Below are 22,576 nucleotides of genomic sequence, written 5' to 3' on the forward strand. Positions count from 1 at the left end.
CATTCATTTAAATTCTGCATTTCAAACATGATTTATTAGAGGCATAAGTGTTGACCCCTCCTTAAAGTTGTCCATATTTTGTCATGTTACAAACCTGGAAATTCAGAAGTCACAGAATTAGAACCAGATTAGATTCGATTAGATTCGATTCGATTAGAACCTAATCTAATCTAATCTGATTCTACTTGTGTGACATTAAAATGATATAGAACAGAGAAGTGTCAAAGGTTGTCTGAACGTGATGCTACCACCATCAGGCTTCATGTCAAATGTGAAGCTCTAAGCAAATATTTTAATTCAATTCTTATACATAAATATTATATATATATATATATATATATATATATATATATATATATATATATATATATATATATACAATAAAATGATGACTTGTGTGAATTGCAGAACTTAATTTATTTTAAACAATGCAATATATATATATATTTTTTTTTGCATTGCTTAAAATAAATTAAGTTCTGCAATTCACACAAGTCATCATTTTATTGTAGCAAGCAAACAAACAAACAAATAAGTGTTTACAGTTCACCTCCTTACTCCAATGATCACTTTTTCTTGCCCTAGCATCCAAAAAGGCCATCAGTAAACAGACCACATCGAGCTGGCCCGAAGGACACCCAGGCCCGATGTTGGCGCTGCCATGGCAACGGGGGGCAAGCCAATTAAAACCATCGTCGTTGCAAATAACATAATGGCCTGTAATCAACTCAGCAGGAAGCTGACGGCACTGCCTGCCGAAATCACTTATCACCATAACAACAGCAGCTGGTGCCGAACACTTAGCTCACCTCGTCGCCTCGGCTCTGCGGCTCGAAGAACAGACTTTCACTCATGACCTCAGGACCGTGTGGTCATGACAGAGCGATGCTCAGAATAAAGCCAGACATGGCAAACAACGTGAGGCTGAAAAAAGGGTCACAAGGGTCAAATCGGGGGAAGTTTACAGTGACATCCATCACGTCTGAAATATCGCACTTTATTTGTAACTTTATAACACGGGCTTTAGCTTGTAGTGGATGATTCCTACAGATGAACAGATTAGGTCACGTTATGAAACGTTTACAGATAACCATGTCGTATTATTATTATTATTATTATTATTATTATTATTATATAATATATAATATTTATATTATTATATTTATATTTTATTATAATTATAATTATATTATGTTATTATTATAGTGACAAATGACATAACAGACTGAATACTGATTGAAAAACAGGTTACACCATTTAGATAATTCGATAAAACGATGAAAAAGGGAAATATGTTAATAAGTTTGCATAATTTTGAGCACTGAAGCACATGTACATTAAAGGTGGGGTCTCCGTTGTTTGAAAGCCAATGTTGACATCTGAACTCACCAAAACAAACACGCCCCTAACCCAAATGGGTCCCACCCCTGGATTGATAATTCCGCCCCACACATACATACGTAACCCAGGCAACTAATGGAAAGAAATGTGTCTTTATCATAGCTGAAGTGAAGAACAATACGATTGCAGATAAACAAACAAGCAAAAATGACACACAAGTATAATCATGTAAAGGACAAAGACATATATTAGTTCTGTGTAACAAAGCAAAACCAACGTTACTCACCTATCGAGAAGGAAAAAAGCGCCTCGGCGTCTTAAGTAAAGTTGGTCACATATTCACAGATTGGAGTTTCCCGAGTCAATAACTCCTGAGCTAAACACTGTTACTACACAAAACACGGTTGTAGCTGCGTCTCTACATTACTACGATAGAAAAGAGGTGTTATTTGTGTAGTAACAGTGTTTAGCTCAGGAGTTATTGACTCAGGAAACTCCAATCTGTGAATATGTGACCAACTTCCTGCTCCTTCAGTTCTCTCCAGCGCTGGAAAGCTGATCCTATATTAACACGTCCTACTTCTTACCTTATCGTAAGTCTTTCTTCTCTTTCTTTTTGTGTTTATCCTCCATGTCAATGTTAAAACTGCTTTCTGCTAATGTCACACATGCGCACTGAACACTCTCTCCGCCCATATTGACAAGACACACCCCTTTCTGCTCATTGGCTACACGTTAGTTTTGTATTTGTTTTGTGTCGTCCCGACTCAGTTTTCTGAAGCATTTCTCAAACAACGGAGACCCCACCTTTAACGTACTGATGTCAGTTCGGACCATAAGCTAGATTCCGGACCGTTCGATCATCCGGTTGATCCATTAATTCAGCTGTAAACGTGCAAACAGGACATCCATCCTTCGTGCTCACGATGCGTAATGACACCAAAATGCAGTCAAAAGCGAGAACTGATGAAATGGCAGCAGTAAAAAAAAAAAAAAAACATGACAACAAACATCATCCTGACACTGTGTAATCTTCTGGGTGCATTTTCAAGGTGTTTTCTGGGAAAATTCACCCATAACAACGTGGACGCTTTTGTTCACAGCTTCTGTTAAGAGTCTGCTGTCAGCTTTGCTGTCGTGATCTCACTAATCGCTTCAGCCAACAAAACCGAGTCATTCACCTGAGAGACGAACTTACAGACTTAATCAAAGAGCTGATACTTCAGACTCCTTCCTTAAATGACATCTTATTGTATTTTAATTTAATACTGTGCATTTTTATACTTTACTGAATTTATCGTGTCTTTTAAAAAAAAATCTTTCATATTTATTTATTGACTTTATTCCTTTTGTCTCTTCTGCTGATCCGAAGCACTTTCGCACACAAAAAAATTCCTTTTTACTGTCTGTGTACAAACAGCAAATAAAGGTCTTGAATCTTAATTATAAAAAGTTAAATAAATATTTGATTGATTAAATGTCTTTTGTCTTATGGCCCATCCTTGGCTGCCATGTTGCAACATAATTACAACCAGGAATAACTTTCACACATTAGAATAGGTTTTATTCACATATGTACAGCTCTTAAAAATATGACACACAACACAAACACCCCATAAAGTCCAAAACATAGATTCCAAGGTCATGAATCGAGGTCATATCCTGACCCACTTTTCCTTTTCTTAGCCCTCGGAGTCTCCTTAGATTGTTCTGTGACTGGGACAGTGTGTGTTTGAGTGACAGGGAAGGTCTGACCCGGACCGAGGACCTGTCTGACAGTCATGTTAATGCGCGAGGTCTCAAGGTAGCTAGAACACACCTCCCAGTCCTTTTCACACACAGTCTGGATGATGCTGTCGTTCGGCTCGTCCTTGACCACGTGCCGGTCCAGGCAGGAGGGCAGGGTCTGGCCAACGGGGGCGGGAACGATGCAGGGAACGGCGTGATACAGCAACCGACTGGAACCTGACATCACCATGACGTCACCGCTGCGCATGAACATGGCGACAGGTGGGTCCTGACGTTTAGACCCGCCCAGCAGGAAGACCGCCGTCTGACCGAAGCTGAGACGAAAGAATCACTTTAATTTGGGTTTATTTATGAACTCTTTAAATATATAAATGTGACCTGATGCTAATACTCAAACTCACCTGAAAGACACAAGAGGCGGAGTGTGATCGAGCTCAGACTCGTCCACGTGGATGCCGAGAGAGGAATCGGAGCGATAGTAGTTGAGAATTCCTGCCTCTGCTCTGAAGCCGGGAAAACCACAAGCCGCTGCTACTGTGTGGGACAAACAGTGGAGGTCCTCGGGGAAAGGAGTGCAGTGTTCAGGAGAATAGGTCTACATAAGAAGAGAGAGAGAGAGAGAGAGAGAGCGCAAGAGAAATAAACTGAATGACTCTCTCTCTCAGACACACACTGAATAAATATAAATCTGACTACAGATCCAGATCTGAATATTTGGATATCAGTACCTTAGTATCCCAGTTGTAATGGTAACCCAGAGTCACCCAGCGAAGCTTCTCCAGCAGCGTCCTCGGCTCCCTCTGGCCTTTCTTCCTGCACAAACCGACAGCTACATTAATCCATCTTCAGAGAAGAGCTGAAATCACTGAACAGCATCACACACAGCAGTGACTATATTAGTTTGATAAACGTTTGCGTTTTCACACACACAAGTTCTGGTGCGTTCTGTCTCACTCTCAGCACGGTGCTTCAAACAGATAAGAAGTCGAGGGTTTAAGGGTCTGGCTCAGTGCTGTGGTTATTGGAGATCAAATAGACATAACAGACTTGGAGTAAACAGACAATTTGTTGCTATTTTTCCTCTGCGGCAATCCGAGATTCGGTTTCTGAGATTCTGAGATTACAAGCCGCTGATTTTAATCATATTAATATATTACTTATACGCCGTTTATGAACAGAACAATTGAATTTGTGCATCCAGAAACGAAGCAGTATTCACCGGATGCCGTCTACGCTCTTCTCCCAGATGTTCTCCGTTTCTGCAGGTGACATGTGCATGTCCAGGTTACACACGTTGGGTTTCTGTGTGTACGTCTTCATACACTGTTTGACCCAGTGGTGCTGTGAGCCAGGAAGGAACGGATTGGAGATAAAAAGAAACCCTAAGGAGGAAAAAACAAGTATAATCAGAGTAAAGAGAAAACAAAAATGCTTTGGTTTAGAAATTTGGTTTATAAGAAACATAAGAACCCAAGGAACCTCTCGACTAATTGTTTTTTTTTTTCCTCTCTAAAGGAAATTCTCTCTGGAACAGAATCGCATCTATACCGATTATCTCAGCAGTGAGAACCTTCTCATGATCAGTACCTGGAGCTCCATGAAGACCAAACGCTCTCCACTGTCTAACAGGCTGAAGTCCTGCTCTGGACGAGGCTTCCTCACTAACACCTCCATGGTTCAGCTCGGCTGTATAAACCTGCACGTCACGCAAAAGAAACCGTTAGAACCTCATAAGAAGTTCTGTCAGCGTCCAGAGACGTTTATACTGCACTCTTACGTCTCATCTAAATCACACGTGATCAAAACAAATCCTTCAAAAGCTCCCGTTTAACGACTCACTAGATCATTTCCAAGTTGCTTAGAGAAATCAATGACTTCACTAAAATCCGGAGGCGGATTTCTCCGTTTATAAAACTTGAACAATTTCCTGAACGCGTCCTCGCCCTGCTCCACCATGGACGCCGCCATCTTAGCCGTCATCTTTGACCTATCAACTTTCAAATAATCGAAAAATATGATATATTATTATTTGTGTCCAATTCATGCACATTTTTTTATTTCAGTTTTGCCTTGGTGTTAAGAAAAACGATATAAAAATATTAAATAAAATATATAATAAAAAAAAAGCCACGTAAATGTCACGTGATCTGCGTCACTGGCATTTTTTCCTTCCCAAGGACGAAACATGGCGGCTTCCAGTAAGAAGGTGTTTGAGCTGTTTGTGTCAAAAGTCCCGTGGACTGTCGCGACAAGTAAGTGTGTAACACACGCTACTGATTTACTACGATTTATTCCATCTTAAGTACGTTATTTAGGTTTATTTTGAATTTTTTGACGACATTAAATCCAATAAATGTAGCGTTGGCTAACAGGCTAAATGTCCAAACAAACGAATCTCTTGCTGTTCTTGTTAGAAAGTGTATTTATATTTTACATGAACTCATTTTACAGTTTAATCCGAAATAAAATACGTTTGTACAAAAAAAATCATTTGTATACATGTAAAACAATTCGAGTCCTGAGTCGATTCTCTGACTAGGCGTTTCGATACATGTAACAAACAATTCGAGTCCTGAGTCGACTCTCTGACTGTAGGAGTTTCGACACAGTTTCTATAGAGGCAATGCAGTTATTGAGTTTTTAAGTACGCGTTTTGTATTTTTTAAGAGTTTATCGCCTCTGTTACGTTTTATTTGTAATCGCTGATTTGATGAAGTAGTGCATGGAATCGACTCCATTTGAAACAGAGTCGACTCAGTGTGTGTGAGTGTATTCTGCTAGATGATTATAATAGAGGAGGATGGATGTGTAGGATTTTACGTGGAGTTTAATTTCGTATTTAAAAGCCATCCCTTGTCTACAGCTGTACGGTTCATATCTGTTCTTCTTTCAGAGGAGATAAAAGAATATTTCGGACAGTTTGGCCAAGTGAAAAAGTGCCTGCTGGTTTTTGTAAGTATTCTTATTTATTTGATATTAAGTCATTAAAAGATCACGTCTGTGACTTTTCTGTGGTTTTTTTTTTAATTACCAGGACAAAGAGACAGGCTTTCACAGGGGCTTTTGCTGGGTGGGTTATTCGTCAGAGGAAGGACTGCAGAACGCACTTCAGAAAGACGGACACGTTCTGGAGGGAAACAGGGTACGTAGTCCCATCATGAAGCACAAACCATTCACGGTTCAGTGTTAAACAAAAAATACTAATAATCGTTGTACATGCTGTTGCGTTTAAATTGGAGGTTGAAGTTATTTTAGGCCAATTCTACACCACCAATCAGCTACATGCCAATGTTTTTTTTAATATGAAAATAGGTGATTTAAACATGACATCCTAATCCATATATAGTTGTAGTAAATCTCATGTCAATTTCAAACACTTGAAATAATTCGAGCAGAAATCTGTTCTTATCCAGCTTTGTTTGGGATGCTTACCTACCAACACAAGGTCCCAAGAAGAAACGTGTGCATTTTAACCCAAAATGTTTAATTTGGTTTCAAGGAGGGAAAAAAAAAAAAAAAAAAAAAAATTAATGCAAGCATTTTTACACATTATTCTATAACCTCTAGAGGTAATGTGTTTATCAGGGAGTTTTCTGGACATTCACTCCTTTTTACAGAGCATTTGAGTCTGCACTGATCAGACTGACTTTATTATACAGTGTACTGACACAGAATGTAGAAACTGTTTAAAATAAAGTTCTTTATTTGTGCCACATGGAATGCCCTTGTTTAATGCACTGGAATACAGGAAGTTACTGCTTTCACTTTTTTTTTGAGTGTATTGATGTGTTATTGATTTTTTTTTTCTGCCTACAAATGCAGCTACAAGTACAAAAGAACAGAAGGCCATTTATGGGGAGGAAAACAAACAAAGAAGCTGATGAAAGCTGAACAGGAACTTCGAATAATGTGAAAATTGTGTTTTTTGTCCATCATTACAAATCTGTAATTTATGTCTATGAAATAAACAGTTGTCTGTGATAATGGGACTTATTGTAAATGTGCTGTTGACAGAACATGTTTGCAGTAATGCCAATAGAACCATATTTTGGTTCCCGTCTAGAACCCTTCAGTAAACAGATCTTGAAACATCTCCTGTTCCACTTAATGTCGAGCTTTTGTTGACTGGAAACCTTCCGTTGTTAAACCTACTTATAGGATAAAAAGAATACCAGAACACATTTTTAATTTGTGCAACTTTATACTTAAACAGGAAATATACCCCTGCTTCAAGCTCCACCCTGGGTTCTGTTACATCTACATGTCTAGAATTAATAACAAATCATGGTTGTTTACTGTATATTAACACGTTTAAAGCTCAACACAATGTTTTTGTCCAATAGGTTCTTTTTTTTTTTTTTTTTTAACTACTTAACAGAACCTTTAAACTCCAGCACATTAAAGAACGTGTAATTGTTAGGTTTTCTGTATAAAAGGTTTACCTCTGACACTCACCGGTGGAGCTTGATCAAGGTCGGTCTTTGGGGCATCAGGGATTGGAACCAGTGCCCACGCCTCCATCACTGTGGCACTGTGCCTGGAAGTGCCAGGCTTCTCTGCAGCACCAACAAATTGGCCCAGGGCTCACTCACTCACGCACCTGTCAGGGAGGATAAACAGATACAGGCAAAGGAATAGGAACAGCCTCGTGGGTATTTACACCTGTTTCCATGGCGCAGGGACGCACGGAGGCCCTCTTTTATCCCTGCCCTAGAACACTCGTTAGTGTAATTCAGCTCAGGTGTATGATCGTTACCACTCATTTCCCTTGGCTCCGCCCGTTCGCCCACAAACCAGGGATTGGCCACGCCCACAATTCATTACAAAAGCTAGATTTCTGTATTATTAACATAGGCCACGTTCACACTGCAGGTAAAAGTGGCCCAAATCCGATTTTTTTGGGGTCAAGTGACCAGGTCAGACTTCTTCAGGAGTAGTGTGAACACTCAAATCTTTAGGAGTAGTGTGAACACTCAACTGTCAAATCACTTCCATATGTGGTCCTGAATCAGACCCAAATCTGATTTTTTCCAATGTGGCCGCAGTGTGAACAGCCAAGGCGGATTTGATGCGACTTTTACGTCAATCTACATCGACATTCGTCACAATTATGAGACTTTATATAACACTCTTAACACACACGTTACCAGTCACGTTTGTGTCACGTTTTCGCTGGCGAAAACTTTTTTTTTTTTTTTTTTTGCGTGTCACGTTTTTGCCGGCGCAAAAAAAAAAAATAAAAGTTTTCGCCGGCGAAAACGTGACACAAACGTGACTGGTAACGTGTGTGTGTTAAGAGTGTTATATAAAGTGGTGACGTTAACCAGCTCATAATGTTTGCATTGAATACATCACATTATAGCATTACATGATATGTTTGCTTGCACCAGATGATACAATACTTCCTCCATAACCTCGCCAACTTTTGAGCGCAACGTCGTGCTGCGTGTGACGTCATTGTTATTGTTCGTTTGCGCATGCGGGTCAGTTCGAAACAGCAAACAGTTCACACTGGTTTCTGATATAAGCCACATTTTTAAAGGTAATGTGAACAGCCAAACAAAAAAATCAGATCTGAGCAAAATATCCGAATTGAGCATTAAGACTTGCAGTGTGAACGCGGCCATAAAGACTTACATTTACTTATTATTAACATAAAGACAGAGTTATGAAGTAACTACATTTTAACTGTTAACCCTACGGATGTTGCAGAACATTAACAATCGTAACAAGATAAACTCACAATGTTCTTTTCTAAATAAACTATAATAATAATAATTATATTATAGGGGTGGAGGGGGGGCTAATACTTATTGCAGGTGTGAGTTAAAGTGCCACTTTGTTTTTTTATTAGGTTATTTATGATCATTTTTGTTGTTATTTTGTTTTGAGGACGAACATTAATATGTTATTGTGTCATTTTTGGTCTGTTGTTGTAACAGTTATATTTTTATTCTTATATAATTGTATTTTTTAGTAAACTAACACAGCCTAGTGATTTTCTAATTCTCCTTTTAACGCCTCTTTTTAATCATAATCCTACAGATAAACGTGAAAACAAACCAAACACGCATTAGCTTAGTATGCTAGCGGAAATACACTACAACTCCCATGATTCAGTGCGCGCGGCGAAAGCGGAAGTAGACAATAGCACGCCGGTAAGTGAATGACGGACCAGATGAAGGTGAATTGTGGAGCTGAATAAGGATTTAAGGTGGCGATAAAAGCATCTTTTACAGAATCAGACTGAACTGCGGCAGAGTCTCTGGCTAAAGAGTTTGTGGTACGAGCGACTTTTGTTCTACTGCTTGCTGTGTTGTGTTTTTGTCTCCTGATGTGAAGTCTGTGATTTATTACATGATTTATTACATCATTCTATAACAGCAGCATCACGTGCTTTTTATTCCTCTCTTATTCCACTGACATGTCAAAGGCAACACACAGCATCTTTAAAAGATCTTTGTTATGTCGTGGGACGTCAACAAAAACAATGAGTTCCTGTAAACAAACGTTTCCTTCACCTGCATACAGATTGTAGTTTTATAAGAAACCATAACGTTTAAACTCATAACAAACAAACAAACAAGCAAACATTGACACTAGAGTCTCTGTCCTTGTATAAACATAAACACTAAACAAACAAACAAACAATGACATTAGAGACTCCGTCTTTGTATAAACATAAACACTTAACAAACAAACAAACAAAACAAACAAACATTGACACTAGAGACTCTGTCCTTGTATAAACATAAAAATTAAACACTAAACAAACAAACAAACAAACAAACAGTGACACTAGAGACTCTGTCCTTGTATAAACATAAACATTAAACACTAAACAAACAAACAAACAAACAAACAGTGACACTAGAGACTCTGTCCTTGTATAAACATAAACATTAAACACTAAACAAACAAACAAACAAACAAACAAACAGTGACACTAGAGACTCTGTCCTTGTATAAACATAAACATTAAACACTAAACAAACAAACAAACAAACAAACAAACAAACAAACATTGACACTAGAGACTCTGTCCTTGTATAAACATAAACATTAAACACTAAACAAACAAAACAAACAAACAAACAAACAGTGACACTAAAGACTCTGTCCTTGTATAAACATAAACACTAAACAAACAAACAAACATTGACACTAGAGACTCTGTCCTTGTATAAACATAAACATTAAACACTAAACAAACAAAACAAACAAACAAACAAACAGTGACACTAAAGACTCTGTCCTTGTATAAACATAAACACTAAACAAACAAACAAACATTGACACTAGAGACTCTGTCCTTGTATAAACATAAACATTAAACACTAAACAAACAAAACAAACAAACAAACAAACATTGACACTAGAGACTCTGTCCGTGTATAAACATAAACATTAAACACTAAACAAACAAAACAAACAGTGACACTAGAGACTCTGTCCTTGTATAAACATAAACATTAAACACTAAACAAACAAAACAAACAAACAAACAGTGACACTAGAGACTCTGTCCTTGTATAAACATAAACACTAAACAAACAAACAAACATTGACACTAGAGACTCTGTCCTTGTATAAACATAAACACTAAACACTAAACAAACAAAACAAACAAACAGTGACACTAGAGACTCTGTCCTTGTATAAACATAAACACTAAACAAACAAACAAACATTGACACTGGAGACTCTGTCCTTGTATAAACATAAACATTAAACACTAAACAAACAAAACAAACAAACAACCAGTGACTAGAGACTCTGTCCTTGTATAAACATAAACACTAAATACAAAACAAACAAACAAACATTGACACTAGAGACTCTGTCCTTGTACAACATAAACACTAAACAAACAAAACAAACAAACAAACATCAATACTAGAGACTCCGTCCTTGTATAAACATAAACACTAAACAAACAAACAATCATTTCACATTTTACCTTTATAAGATATTATAACGCTTGTTTTTGTTAACAAATTGTAAATATTTTTGTTATACGTACAAACGATATTATTAATACGAACACATTAATAAGAAGTTTATTAATGCTCGTAATTCTCACGCTATTTGACAAACAGTACTGAAATATCCAAAATAAATAATTTAATATGCTGTTTATTATATTTGCAGTAACCTAATGGATGTTGCACAACGTTAACTATCATAACAAGATAAACGCATGATGTTCTTTTCTAAATAAATTCAAAAAGTTGGTGAACTGACACATTATAAGAGAAAGAAAGCACTCCAGGAAATAATTATATAGTAAAACTATCAATTTAAACAACAGTTTTAGATACCTGCTACAAGGAATACTATCAAGTCAGTGTCACTGATGTAATGCACCCAATTAATTATATTAAAGGGGTGGAGGGGGGGCTAATACTTATTGCAGGTGGGAGTAAAAGTGGCAATTTCTTTTGTATTAGGTTATTTATTATAATTTCTTTTGATTTTCTGTTTCTCTTTTTAAAAGCTTTTTAATCATAATCCTACAGATAAATGTAACATTTACTAAATTTTTCTTTTGCAAGTTTTTGCACTCAGGGTTTTCAAGTAAATTTTACACTTGTAAAATTAAGTAAAATTTACTTTTGAGCCGTATTTAGCTTTCACGCCGACCTCGTGTGAAAGGAACAAGGAAGTAAATAAGTACACGTAACATGGCCTGCTAAATTATTTGGAGTAGAATTTACTTACAGATCTAATGTAATTAATTAATATAATTAAGTAAAACTCTAAAGGGGGCACGGTGGCTTAGTGGTTAGCACGTTTGCCTCACACCTTCAGGGTTGGGGGTTCGATTCCCGCCTCCACCTTGTGTGTGTGGAGTTTGCATGTTCTCCCCGTGCCTCGGTGGTTTCCTCCGGGTACTCCGGTTTTCTCCCCCTGTCCAAAGACATGCATCGTAGGTTGTTTGGCATCTCTGGAAAATTGTCCGTAGTGTGTGATTGCGTGTGTGAATGAGAGTGTGTGTGTGCCCTGTGATGGGTTGGCACTCCGTCCAGGGTGTATCCTGCCTTGATGCCCGATGACGCCTGAGATAGGCACAGGCTCCCCGTGACCCGAGGTAGTTCGGATAAGCGGTAGAAGATGAATGAATAAATGAAAGTAAAACTCTATTTTCTCTTTTAATTAATTTTTTCTTGTCTTATTCAGTGTTAATTATTTGAAGTTAAATAAAATGAGTTAATATTACAATAGGACAAAATAGTACTGTGACAGCAAATGTGCAATCAAGAGTTATTTATTAAGAGCTTCATTTTAAGGAATAAACATGTTCTTACAGATCAAAAATACGAATAAGAATTTAAACAGCTCAAGCAGCAGTAAAGTGCAATGACATTTTTGATTGTTCAACACGTCTATGCAAAAAACCGGACCGAATCTTAATCTGAGCAACAAACTGATATTAACAGACTGCTGTTACAAATAAATCCTGTCTATAAATCCAAGCTTTCGCAGTATTTTTACATTTTGTTAGGACTTTGCTTTCTTCTCGAACAACGGATGCGACTGGCTCGTCATCTCCGTGGATGAGAATTGTCATGACATCGTTACTGAAGTCTTCTTGATTGCCATCCTTACATGAAGGATGAGGGTAAATTAGATGAGGGGATAAGGACGATGAAAGGAAAGAAGAACATTTCAAAAAGTTCAGTTCATGACCGGATTTGGGAACCGCTGCCATAGAAGTGTTAGAATGACAGTGAGCCGAGTAAATATCTTTAAATCTGAATATTTGATTTTCTGACTCTTTAAATTGCTTATATAGCAGTAATTCTATAGCTTAAAGGTATAGTTCACCCAAACATGGGCGTTTACTGTTTATTTATTCACTCTAAGTCCTCCAAGATGTAGGTGTTTCTTCAGTAGAACAGATTTTTAGCTGAGACTTAGGTGTAATTTCCTAAAGTCGAATCTGGGCAGGCAGCCGTCCGCTATAGGCAATTAGACCCAAGTGCTAACGATATCACAACATCTACAACAACAGCAGCTACAAACAATGACTCACAAACACAATGTCAATGGCATAAACATATCTAAGGCATTTAATTAATGTCCACAAGGATCAGGTGCAATGACGGGAAACATGAGACAGGAAGCACCGCCTACAGAAACAACATACGATATGATCCGATAAAATGTAAACACCTGTCAGTTCGCCCTCTAGTGGTCTGGCTTTGCTCTATCCAAGCTCCTTACAATATAGAGTAAAGAAACTTAAAGGTAGGGTCTCTGTTGTTTGAAAGCCAATGTTGACATATAAAATCACCAAAACAAACACGCCCCTAACCCAAATGGGTCCCACCCCTGTATTGATAGCTCCACCCACACATACATACGTAACCCAGGCAACTAATGGAAAGAAATGTGTCTTTATCATAGCTGAAGGGAAGAACAATACGATTGTAGATAAACAAACAAGCAAAAATGACACACAAGCATAATCATGTAAAGGACAAAGACATATATTAGTTCTGTGTAACAAAGCAAAACCAACGTTACTCACCTATCGAGAAGGAAAAAAGCGCCTCGGCGTCTTAAGTAAAGTTGGTCACATATTCACAGATTGGAGTTTCCCGAGTCAATAACTCCTGAGCTAAACGCTGTTACTACACAAAACACGGTTGTAGCTGCGTCTCTACATTACTACGATAGAAAAGAGGTGTTATTTGTGTAGTAACAGTGTTTAGCTCAGGAGTTATTGACTCGGGAAACTCGAATCTGTGAATATGTGACCAACTTCCTGCTCCTTCAGTTCTCTCCAGCGCTGGAAAGCTGATCCTATATTAACACGTCCTACTTCTTACCTTATCGTAAGCCTTTCTCTTTCTTTTTGTTTTTATCCTCCATGTCAATGTTAAAACCGCTTTCTGCTAATGTCACACATGCACTGAACACTCTCTCCGCCCATATTGACAAGACACGCCCCTTTCTGCTCATTGGCTACACGTTAGTTTTTTGTTTAGTTTGTCGTCTCGACTCAGTTTTCTGAAGCATTTCGCAAACAACGGAGACCCCGCCTTTAATCAACAGTTGAGACCAATCAGATTCCAGACGTCTGTGAAAATGATGACCTTGTATACAAAACCTTTGCAATTTAAAAACATTGTGTTTAAACAAATTGCTGCAAATGATGTAGAGTTGTTTATGGAGTGGGAATGTATTGTTTAGTTTGTTTGCTTTTCTCTGATGTTGCAGCACCTCACATGGCCGTGCGACTGCTGAAAGTGTCGTCTGTCACGACTGCGCTCATCGCCTCGTCCGGATTTTACCTGTTCTCCCAGAAACTTGACCTCAATGACCTCAGCATCGTCAGGTTCGGCCGAGCTGCTGCTACGGTAAAATATCCCAATGCTAACATGAGAACAAGATGTGCAGGGTGTGTGTGTGTGTCTGTGTGTGTGTGTGTCTGTGTGTGTGTGTGTGTGAGGTGCGTTTTTGACTCAGAAATAAAGAATCAATAGGACATTTAGTTTTAACTGGTCCACTAGTACAGATCTTCTACTTACAGTAATTTATTATTATTATTATTATTATTATTATTATTATTATTATTATTATTATTATTATATACATATTAATAATAATAAACAAGAAATCAAATGTGTATTATATCATTTTGGGGATTCTTTAATTTATAAATATTTAAACATATGTTTTTAAAATTCAATTACAATTGTCAAATATAAACGGAATTAGTTCCGATGTGTTATTAATATGTAATAAGATGTTTATTACACATACAATGTGCTATATACCGTAGGGTTTCAAATATTTACGACATATTAAAATATTTATATATGTGAATATATATATATAGCAGGGTTAGAAATTTTTATTTATATTCAATTGTAATTTAGTGATTAAATGTTGAAAATTAGGGGGAAAGACCCATAAAAATAGTTAATATTTTTAACATTTTTAAAGATTCAGAACACCTTTTTTTTTTTTTATAAAATAAAAAATGAAATTCATGAATAAACGGAATAATTAAAAACTCGATGAATAAATTTCAGTCATATAACTGTTATTAAAATAGATTTACAAACCTTAGTAAGATGTTGAGATGTCAGAAAGGTTTACTGTGTCATGTCTGTTATGTGGAAGTGACACCGATGCGTGTGAGTTTTGTTGACACGCTCTGTAACGCTTCCTGTTTTAGACGGCGGTCATCAGTTATGATTATCTCACCACTCTGCGTGAGGCTCAGTACGGGACAGAAGAGTACTGGAGCCTTAAATCACAGGTAGGATTCCTGCATTCGCCCTCACAGGCAGACATTCTGTCTGTCTGTCTGTCTGTCTGTCTGTCTGAATGTATGTCTGAATGTCTGTCTGCCTGCCTGTCTGTCTCTCTGTCTGTCTGTCTGCTTGTCTGTCTACTTGTCTGTCTGTCTGTCTGTCTGAATGTCTGTTGGCCTGTCTGTCTGTCTGTGTGTCTGCCTGCCTGTCTGTCTGTCTGTCTGTCTAAATGTCTGTCTGTCTAAATGTCTGTCTGCCTAAATGTCTGTCTGCCTAAATGTCTGTCTGTCTCTCTGTCTGTCCATCTGTCTGTCTGTCCGTCTGTCTGAATGTCTGTCTGTCTGTCTGTCTGTCTGCCTGTCTGTCTGTCTGTATGTCTGTCTGTCTGTCTACTTGTGTATCTGTCTGTCTGAATGTCTGTCTGAATGTCTGTCTGTCTGCTTGTCTGTCTGCTTGTCTGTCTGTCTGTCTGCCTGTCTCTCTGCCTGTCTGTCTGTCTGTCTGTCTACTTGTCTGTCTGTCTGCCTGTCTCTCTGCCTGTCTGTCTGTCTGTCTGTCTGCTTGTCTGTCTGTCTGCCTGTCTGTCTGCCTGTCTGTCTGAATGACTGTCTATCTGCCTGTCTGTCTGCCTATCTGCCTGTCTGCCTGTCTGTCTGTCTGCCTGTCTGTCTGCCTGTCTGTCTGAATGACTGTCTGTCTGTCTGCCTGTCTGTCTGAATGACTGTCTGCCTGTCTGTCTGCCTATCTGCCTGTCTGCCTGTCTGTCTGTCTGCCTGTCTGTCTGAATGTCTGTCTGCCTGTCTGTCTGTCTGTCTGCCTGTCTGTCTGTCTGCCTGTCTGTCTGCCTGTCTGTCTGTCTGTCTGTCTGCCTGTCTGTCTGTTTGTCTGAATGTCTGTCTGCCTGTCTGTCTGTCTGTCTGCCTGAATGTCTTGAAACAAATAACCCCGCCTTCTAACTTTAGGCCACACCCACTCCCTGAGTCAGATGCTGGTGTGGAGTGATTTACATAGTAACTGTATATGTGTCAGAAAGTCAGCCGATGACGATTTTATACCTGGTACTAAACCGCTAGCTGTTAGATTTTTCTCTATTTGTAAATTCTGAATACATTCTAGACAAATACCTTTGGGCCAGGAGGGAATCTGTGTACGTTTTTATTTTGCTGCCTGTTCAGATCGAGGCTGGGGAAAGGTCAGTGTGTCTGAGCAGCCGGTGAAGCCTGACGAGCCAAATTCAGCCGCTCAGAGTGTGATAACACGCACACACACACACACACACACACACACACACACGCTCTGTTTCCCCTCGAGGCCTGCTGTCAAGCCTCACTACACTTGCTGATTAGAATTAATGCAAGCCCCTGGTTTGATACAGAGAAGAGATTTGCCTCGTAATTATTATGAAGCCGTAGAGGTGATCCAGTTCGCTCGGTCGTACGGAGGGTTTTTTTTTTCCCCTCGTCACAGCTGGAATATTAGGAGCGGACAAATAAACAGATAGACGACCACTGTTCAGGGGGTGTCAGGAAGGCCATATACGACTGTTCATCACCGCACTGATGTATTTCCTGGAAAATCACGATAAAGACTTGACCGTAACAAATCATATCGTTATATTTTGTATATCAGCCTAAAGAAGTTTGCATCATGATATTTAAATAAATAAATAAATAAATAATTGCAGATCGTTAAATTTAATAATTCCGTTTCATGTAGGCTAACGTTTATCCACATGTTTATGAGTTGTGAGTATTCTCGGTCCTGATTGGTCGATTCATTTTCAGTAACAGTAGAAAAAGCACAGGTTTATATTAACGTGACACGCTATCGTTACTATAGCAACAGCTTCATTAACCGCATTAATATAGCCACACCGTTATATGTAACTTTAAACGGATAAAAAGTACGACGTGTTGATTTTCAAGAAACTAAACATCGTAAATGTCGCTAAATTGTTGTGCTAAATTGTTGTGCTGTTATCGGATTTTGGTAACCGTGGTAACCGTAACCGTGCTTCGTCATCGTGTCGATTCTTTCAATTTGCAGCAAAGTAAAGCTGAGACGAAGCTCCTTCTTTACAAAAACAGCTTTCCAGTAAAATCTGTTTGCGCTTTGGCTCGATCTTTAGTCCTTGACAAATTTCTCTGACTGTCTCCTTTTAAGCTGCCCGTGTATCTAGCGCCATCACGCCATGAGCAGTGAGTAGGGGATTGTGGGTCGCGTCCCAGCTGCCGTGCCGCTTTGACGACCCATGCGTTACGACTGCTCTTGTAATGAGGGCCGTTCCACACAGTTAACCGTCCCTCGGCTCTCTGAAACCCGGGCCAGCTGCTCCTCGTACCCCTGAAAAGACGCTCATAGACTGTTAAATCATCGTCCACGCCTGTGTCGTGTTCGTCGGATGACGCGAAGTGTCTCGCAAGCCGCATTTAGCTTTCACGCTGACCTTGTGTGAAAATCACTGTCAAGGATAGCAGAAGTAAAGATCACGGCGTTTTTGTTTTTTGTTTCTTAAAACGCACAGCTTGCGTTGTTTGCTGTAATATTTTTCAAGTCTGTTCAAAATCGTACCGTTTTTTCTTCAGCAATCGGCTTTCCTGATTGGCAGGAGATTACACTATAAAAGTATTTTAATCCAGGCCTGACGCCTCTGCTGTGTTTCCCCGACTCTATTTTACCATCATGTCATTACTATGTGTGTGTGTGTGTGTGTGTGTGTGTGTGAGTATCTTCATGTAAGTGATTATGACCACTGTGGAATAAACAGTGACAACCACGTTCTCCATGGCAGAATAAATCTACCGTCTCTGTCTCACCTCACCGCCCACTTTCTCTGTACAAGTGCGATCGTGTCATACGTGCTGGATCTGAGCGACGGCTGCTCTCCGGCCCGCTCTGATTACGGAGCGGGGAACACCTGCGGATTGCAGCGTGGCGACAGCGTGGCTTCCACACTGCGTATGAATAATGCATGTGGCGGAGACAGGAATGCAGGTGCTCTCGCAGCTCCTGCCGCTCTCACACTTTTCTCTACACACGTGTGCTAACGTATAAAATCTGTTTCTGCCACTCGGTATGGGGTAAACTGCGCTCCAGCCAGCTGCTGTGAGTTCATTTCATTTTAAAAGCACTGTAGTGAAGAATATGGTGCACATTAGGACTCCTGCTTCCTGTGTATGATACAGACAGGAAGATGATTTCTATTCTTCCTGTAAGTCTCATGATGATTCCGAGTCCTTCATTTTGGCTCCTTTCACGTTTCTGTGTTTTGTTTTTTAATTCATTCTGTTTCCATCTTCCTCCTATTCTATTCTATTCTATTCTATTCTATTCTAATCTTCTTCTACTTTTGGCTTTTCCCTTTAGGGATCACCACAGTGAATCATCTTCTACTCTCGCACCAGTTACCTTCATGTCCTTATTTAACACATCCATATATCTCCTCTTTGTCCTTCCTCTTGACCTCTTACCTACAGCTCCATCTCCAACATAGTTCTACCAATATAACCATCTCCCTCCTCTGTACATGTCCAAACCATCTCAGTCTAGTCTCTCTGTCCTTGTCCCCAAAACAGACAACCTGATCTGTCCCACTGATGTGCTCAATCCTAATCCTGTCCATCCTCGTCGCTCCTAAAGAGAACCTCAGCATCCTCATCTCTGCTACCTCCATCTCTGCCTCGTGTCTTTTCCTCACTGCTACAGTCTCTAACCCATACAGCAGAGCTGCTCTCACTGCTGTCTTCTACACCTTTCCTTTGCTTCTTACTGACACTCTTCTGTCACACACACACACACACACACACCACTCCTGACACTCTTCTGTCACACACACACACACACACACACACACAACACTCCTGACACTCTTCTGTCACACACACACACACAACACTACTAACACTTTTCTTCACCCACTCCAACCTGCCTACACTCACCTCTTCACCTCTTTTTTTTTCACCTCTGTTTTTTTCACAAACTCCTGCACCTTCCCTTCCCTTCCCTTCTCTTCTCTTCTCTTCTCTTCTCTTCTCTTCTCTTCTCTTCTCTTCTCTTCTCTTCTCTTCTCTTCTCTTCTCTTCTCCGCTTCTCTTCATTTTATAGCCCAGTCCATTTTATTCTGTCCTGTTCCTTTCTATTAATTTCATTTCCTTGTTTTGTTTTTCTTACATTTGACCGTTCCATTTATTTCCATAGTATTCAATTACATTTCCTTTCCTTTCCTTTCCTTTCCTTTCCTTTCCTTTCCTTTCCTTTCCTTTCCTTTCCTTTCCTTTCCTTTCCTTTCCTTTCCTTTCCTTTCCTTTCCTTTCCTTTCCTTTCCTATACATTTCCTTTCCTATGCATTTCCTTTCCTTTCCTTTCCTTTCCTTTCCTTTCCTTTCCTATCCTATACATTTCCTATACATTTCCTATACATTTCCTTTCCTTTCCTTTCCTTTCCTTTCCTTTCCTTTCCTTTCCTTTCCTTTCCTTTCCTTTCCTTTCCTATACATTTCCTTTCCTTTCCTTTCCTTTCCTTTCCTTTCCTTTCCTTTCCTTTCCTTTCCTTTCCTTTCCTTTCCTTTCCTTTCCTTTCCTTTCCTTTCCTATACCTTTCCTTTCCTTTCCTTTCCTTTCCTTTCCTTTCCTTTCCTTTCCTTTCCTTTCCTTTCCTTTCCTATACATTTCCTTTCCTATGCATTTCCTTTCCTTTCCTTTCCTTTCCTTTCCTTTCCTTTCCTTTCCTTTCCTTTCCTTTCCTTTCCTATACATTTCCTTTCCTTTCCTTTCCTTTCCTTTCCTTTCCTTTCCTTTCCTATACATTTCCTTTCCTTTCCTTTCCTTTCCTTTCCTTTCCTTTCCTTTCCTTTCCTTTCCTTTCCTTTCCTTTCCTTTCCTATACATTTCCTTTCCTATGCATTTCCTTTCCTTTCCTTTCCTTTCCTTTCCTATACATTTCCTTTCCTTTCCTTTTAATTCCAATTCACACAGAGATTTTCATTTAGCCCACAGACTCTAGCTCTGTGTTGTGTGTTGAATAGTGCGGCGTGCAGTAACAGGTAACAGAACGAGTCCCTATGCATCTCCATGCCTTGTGAGATCTCCTCCAGCTTCTTCCAGACGCTCCTGTGAGCCGTTGCTCTCTGAGCTTGTAGTTTTCACTTACTCAGGCATGGCTTAGCACCAGCTGCTCTTCCCCAGAGAAATGCCTTTTACCATTATTTCAGGTGGAATGATTTCAAACTTGGACAGACTTGTTTGTATTTGTTTACGTGTAAGTATCTGCACACGTGTGTGTGTGTGTGTGTGTGTGTGTGTCTTCTGCCCATCTGCTGGAGCCCTATCTCAGAGTCCTTGACCAGCCCTCACGGAGCATTAGCACACCAAATTAGCCTTCAGCGAGGGGTTTATTCCGCACGACTTCCCCCCAGAGAAGCGCTGATGGGCTCCTCATGGCTCTCGTGCTCCAGCCGAGCAGAACCGCTGTCTGAGATTCTGATGGCTGGGGAGCGACTGAAGTGAACAAGCTACAAGGGCATCGCAAGACATTTCTCCTAAGCGCTGCTTATCCACCCTACACACTTCCTCTCAATGCAGATAAGCAGTTGCCTCAGTTCCGGGGTCTGAACCGGTTATTTAAACACTTCATATTGTGCCAGTCATAAAGCGTAGTGTATGTGTGTGTGTGTGTGTGTGTGTGTGTGTGTGTGTGTGTGTGTGATAAAAATAAAGAAGGTGTGGCCTCTGTGTCTGTCATAAATAATGAAAGAAACAAGGAGGCGTGGCCTGCGTTCATGCCAGAAAACTAAGGAGGTAACACCTTTGTTAGAAGTCCAAGTTAAGGAGGCGTGGCCTGTGTGACTTTCAGTCCAGTTAAGGAGGCGTGGCCTCTCTGCATTTTGTCCCAGTGAAGGAGGCGTGGCCTTTATCCATTTCAGTCTGAATTGAAGAGGCATGGCCTCATCAGTCCAAATGATTCGGCTCGGAGCGGAGTGACGTGGACTGACTCGATCTTTTAAGGGGGGAAAAAACACGTTATGAAACACGAGTCGTTTAAACAGACGAACAGCTTGATTCCTTTTAACGAATCATTTTTGTGCTAATGCTCAGTGTAGTTTGAATCATTTTATCAAGCGCTGCTATAAAGTATACAGAAAACACCTCGGTATCCGATGTGAACCTCCCACACGCAGGGTCATTTGTTTCTCAGCGATATCCCACAAGCCTCCCTGGCTGGCGCTCTCTCGATCTGTCCCCACCTCGTTAATTGGGGTGTTACACTGTAATTCATTAACTCCCTCCAACAGCCCCATGGGGGAGCAGCGGCACTGTCAAGGCCGATAACGAAACTACGGGCATTTTTCAGTGTGATTTATGACGACGAGTTGAAGGTCATCACAGTCTTTTTTTTTCTTTTTTTGATTCACTTTGGCTCGTTTGTAAGCCACAGGATTCATTATAAATCATAGGAGGAAGTAGGAATGTAAAAAGGTGCAAACGGTGATGATTTCATTGGGTTACGAGCTCCACTGCCAGCGAGCAGGAAGCTTTCATCAGCTTTGTCATCTCGACTTTAGCAAGTTGAACGGTTCGCACTTCCAATCGAAATTCAAGCCATTTTAATGATTTATCGTGACGCTACTTGGACCGCTGTCACACTTTCTGCATCTGGAATAGGACTGGATTTGGGAAAAAAGATTCTATGTTGAATTGACGGCTTAAAAAATACACATAAATGTAAGTTTTGGTTTATTTATTATAAATTAATATATATCTTCATCTTCTACCGCTTATCCGAACTACCTCAGGTCACGGGGAGCCTGTGCCTATCTCAGGCGTCATCGGGCATCAAGGCAGGATACACCCTGGACGGAGTGCCAACCCATCACAGGGCACACACACACACACACTCTCATTCACTCACACACTCACACACTACGGACAATTTTCCAGAGATGCCAATCAACCTACCATGCATGTCTTTGGACCGGGGGAGGAAACCGGAGTACCCGGAGGAAACCCCCGAGGCACGGAGAGAACATGCAAACTCCACACACACAAGGCGGAGGTGGGAATCAAACCCCCAACCCTGGAGGTTTGATGCGAACGTGCTAACCACTAAGACACCGTGCCCCCATATATTAATATATAATATATATATAATTAATTAATACAATTTTCTTTTTATTTACTTTGCTGTAAGAGGAAATAAGAGGAATAAAACATTTAAGGGT

At 39.8% G+C, this 22,576-nt stretch overlaps 3 protein-coding genes across 3 annotated transcripts in view; 2 read left to right on the forward strand and 1 right to left on the reverse strand.

The window, feature by feature from the left end:
- Positions 1-2,879: 2,879 nt before the first annotated feature.
- alkbh1 (alkB homolog 1, histone H2A dioxygenase) lies at positions 2,880-5,085 on the reverse strand. Its single transcript, XM_060880513.1, has 6 exons — positions 4,930-5,085; positions 4,678-4,786; positions 4,310-4,472; positions 3,819-3,903; positions 3,492-3,685; positions 2,880-3,404 (listed from the first exon to the last, which is right to left on the reverse strand). Exons 1-6 carry the CDS (start codon positions 5,068-5,070, stop codon positions 2,984-2,986), a joined length of 1,113 nt encoding a protein of 370 aa, XP_060736496.1. The 5' UTR covers positions 5,071-5,085; the 3' UTR covers positions 2,880-2,983.
- Positions 5,086-5,224: 139 nt separating this feature from the next.
- Positions 5,225-7,074, forward strand: slirp (SRA stem-loop interacting RNA binding protein). Its single transcript, XM_060880519.1, has 4 exons — positions 5,225-5,342; positions 5,984-6,042; positions 6,125-6,232; positions 6,913-7,074. The coding sequence occupies exons 1-4, from the start codon at positions 5,276-5,278 to the stop codon at positions 6,979-6,981; spliced, it is 303 nt and encodes a 100-aa protein (XP_060736502.1). The 5' UTR covers positions 5,225-5,275; the 3' UTR covers positions 6,982-7,074.
- A 2,144-nt stretch (positions 7,075-9,218) lies between these two features.
- adck1 (aarF domain containing kinase 1) overlaps positions 9,219-22,576 on the forward strand; it is a 111,415-nt gene continuing 98,057 nt past the window's right edge. Inside the window, exons 1-3 of the mRNA XM_060880497.1 lie at positions 9,219-9,373; positions 14,317-14,456; positions 15,281-15,364. Of these exons, the coding sequence (XP_060736480.1) occupies positions 14,325-14,456; positions 15,281-15,364 (216 nt within the window). The 5' untranslated portion in view covers positions 9,219-9,373; positions 14,317-14,324. The remainder of the gene's footprint in view (positions 9,374-14,316; positions 14,457-15,280; positions 15,365-22,576) is intronic.

Source organism: Tachysurus vachellii, chromosome 10 (assembly GCF_030014155.1).
Source record: "Tachysurus vachellii isolate PV-2020 chromosome 10, HZAU_Pvac_v1, whole genome shotgun sequence".
NCBI lineage: Eukaryota > Metazoa > Chordata > Actinopteri > Siluriformes > Bagridae > Tachysurus > Tachysurus vachellii.

What these genes read in the sequence shown, in the direction of transcription:
- alkbh1 (XM_060880513.1), bottom strand. Translation starts at nt 5,070, where the DNA reads ATGACGGCTAAGATGGCGGCGTCCATGGTGGAGCAGGGCGAGGACGCG. An exon ending in TGGTCTTCATGGAGCTCCAG is followed by an intron (nt 4,473 to 4,677) that starts GTACTGATCATG and finishes TTTCCTCCTTAG; the next exon opens with GGTTTCTTTTTATCTCCAAT. An exon ending in AAGAGCGTAGACGGCATCCG is followed by an intron (nt 3,904 to 4,309) that starts GTGAATACTGCT and finishes CGGTTTGTGCAG; the next exon opens with GAAGAAAGGCCAGAGGGAGC.
- slirp (XM_060880519.1), top strand. Translation starts at nt 5,276, where the DNA reads ATGGCGGCTTCCAGTAAGAAGGTGTTTGAGCTGTTTGTGTCAAAAGTC. An exon ending in AAAAGTGCCTGCTGGTTTTT is followed by an intron (nt 6,043 to 6,124) that starts GTAAGTATTCTT and finishes TTTAATTACCAG; the next exon opens with GACAAAGAGACAGGCTTTCA. An exon ending in ACGTTCTGGAGGGAAACAGG is followed by an intron (nt 6,233 to 6,912) that starts GTACGTAGTCCC and finishes CTACAAATGCAG; the next exon opens with CTACAAGTACAAAAGAACAG.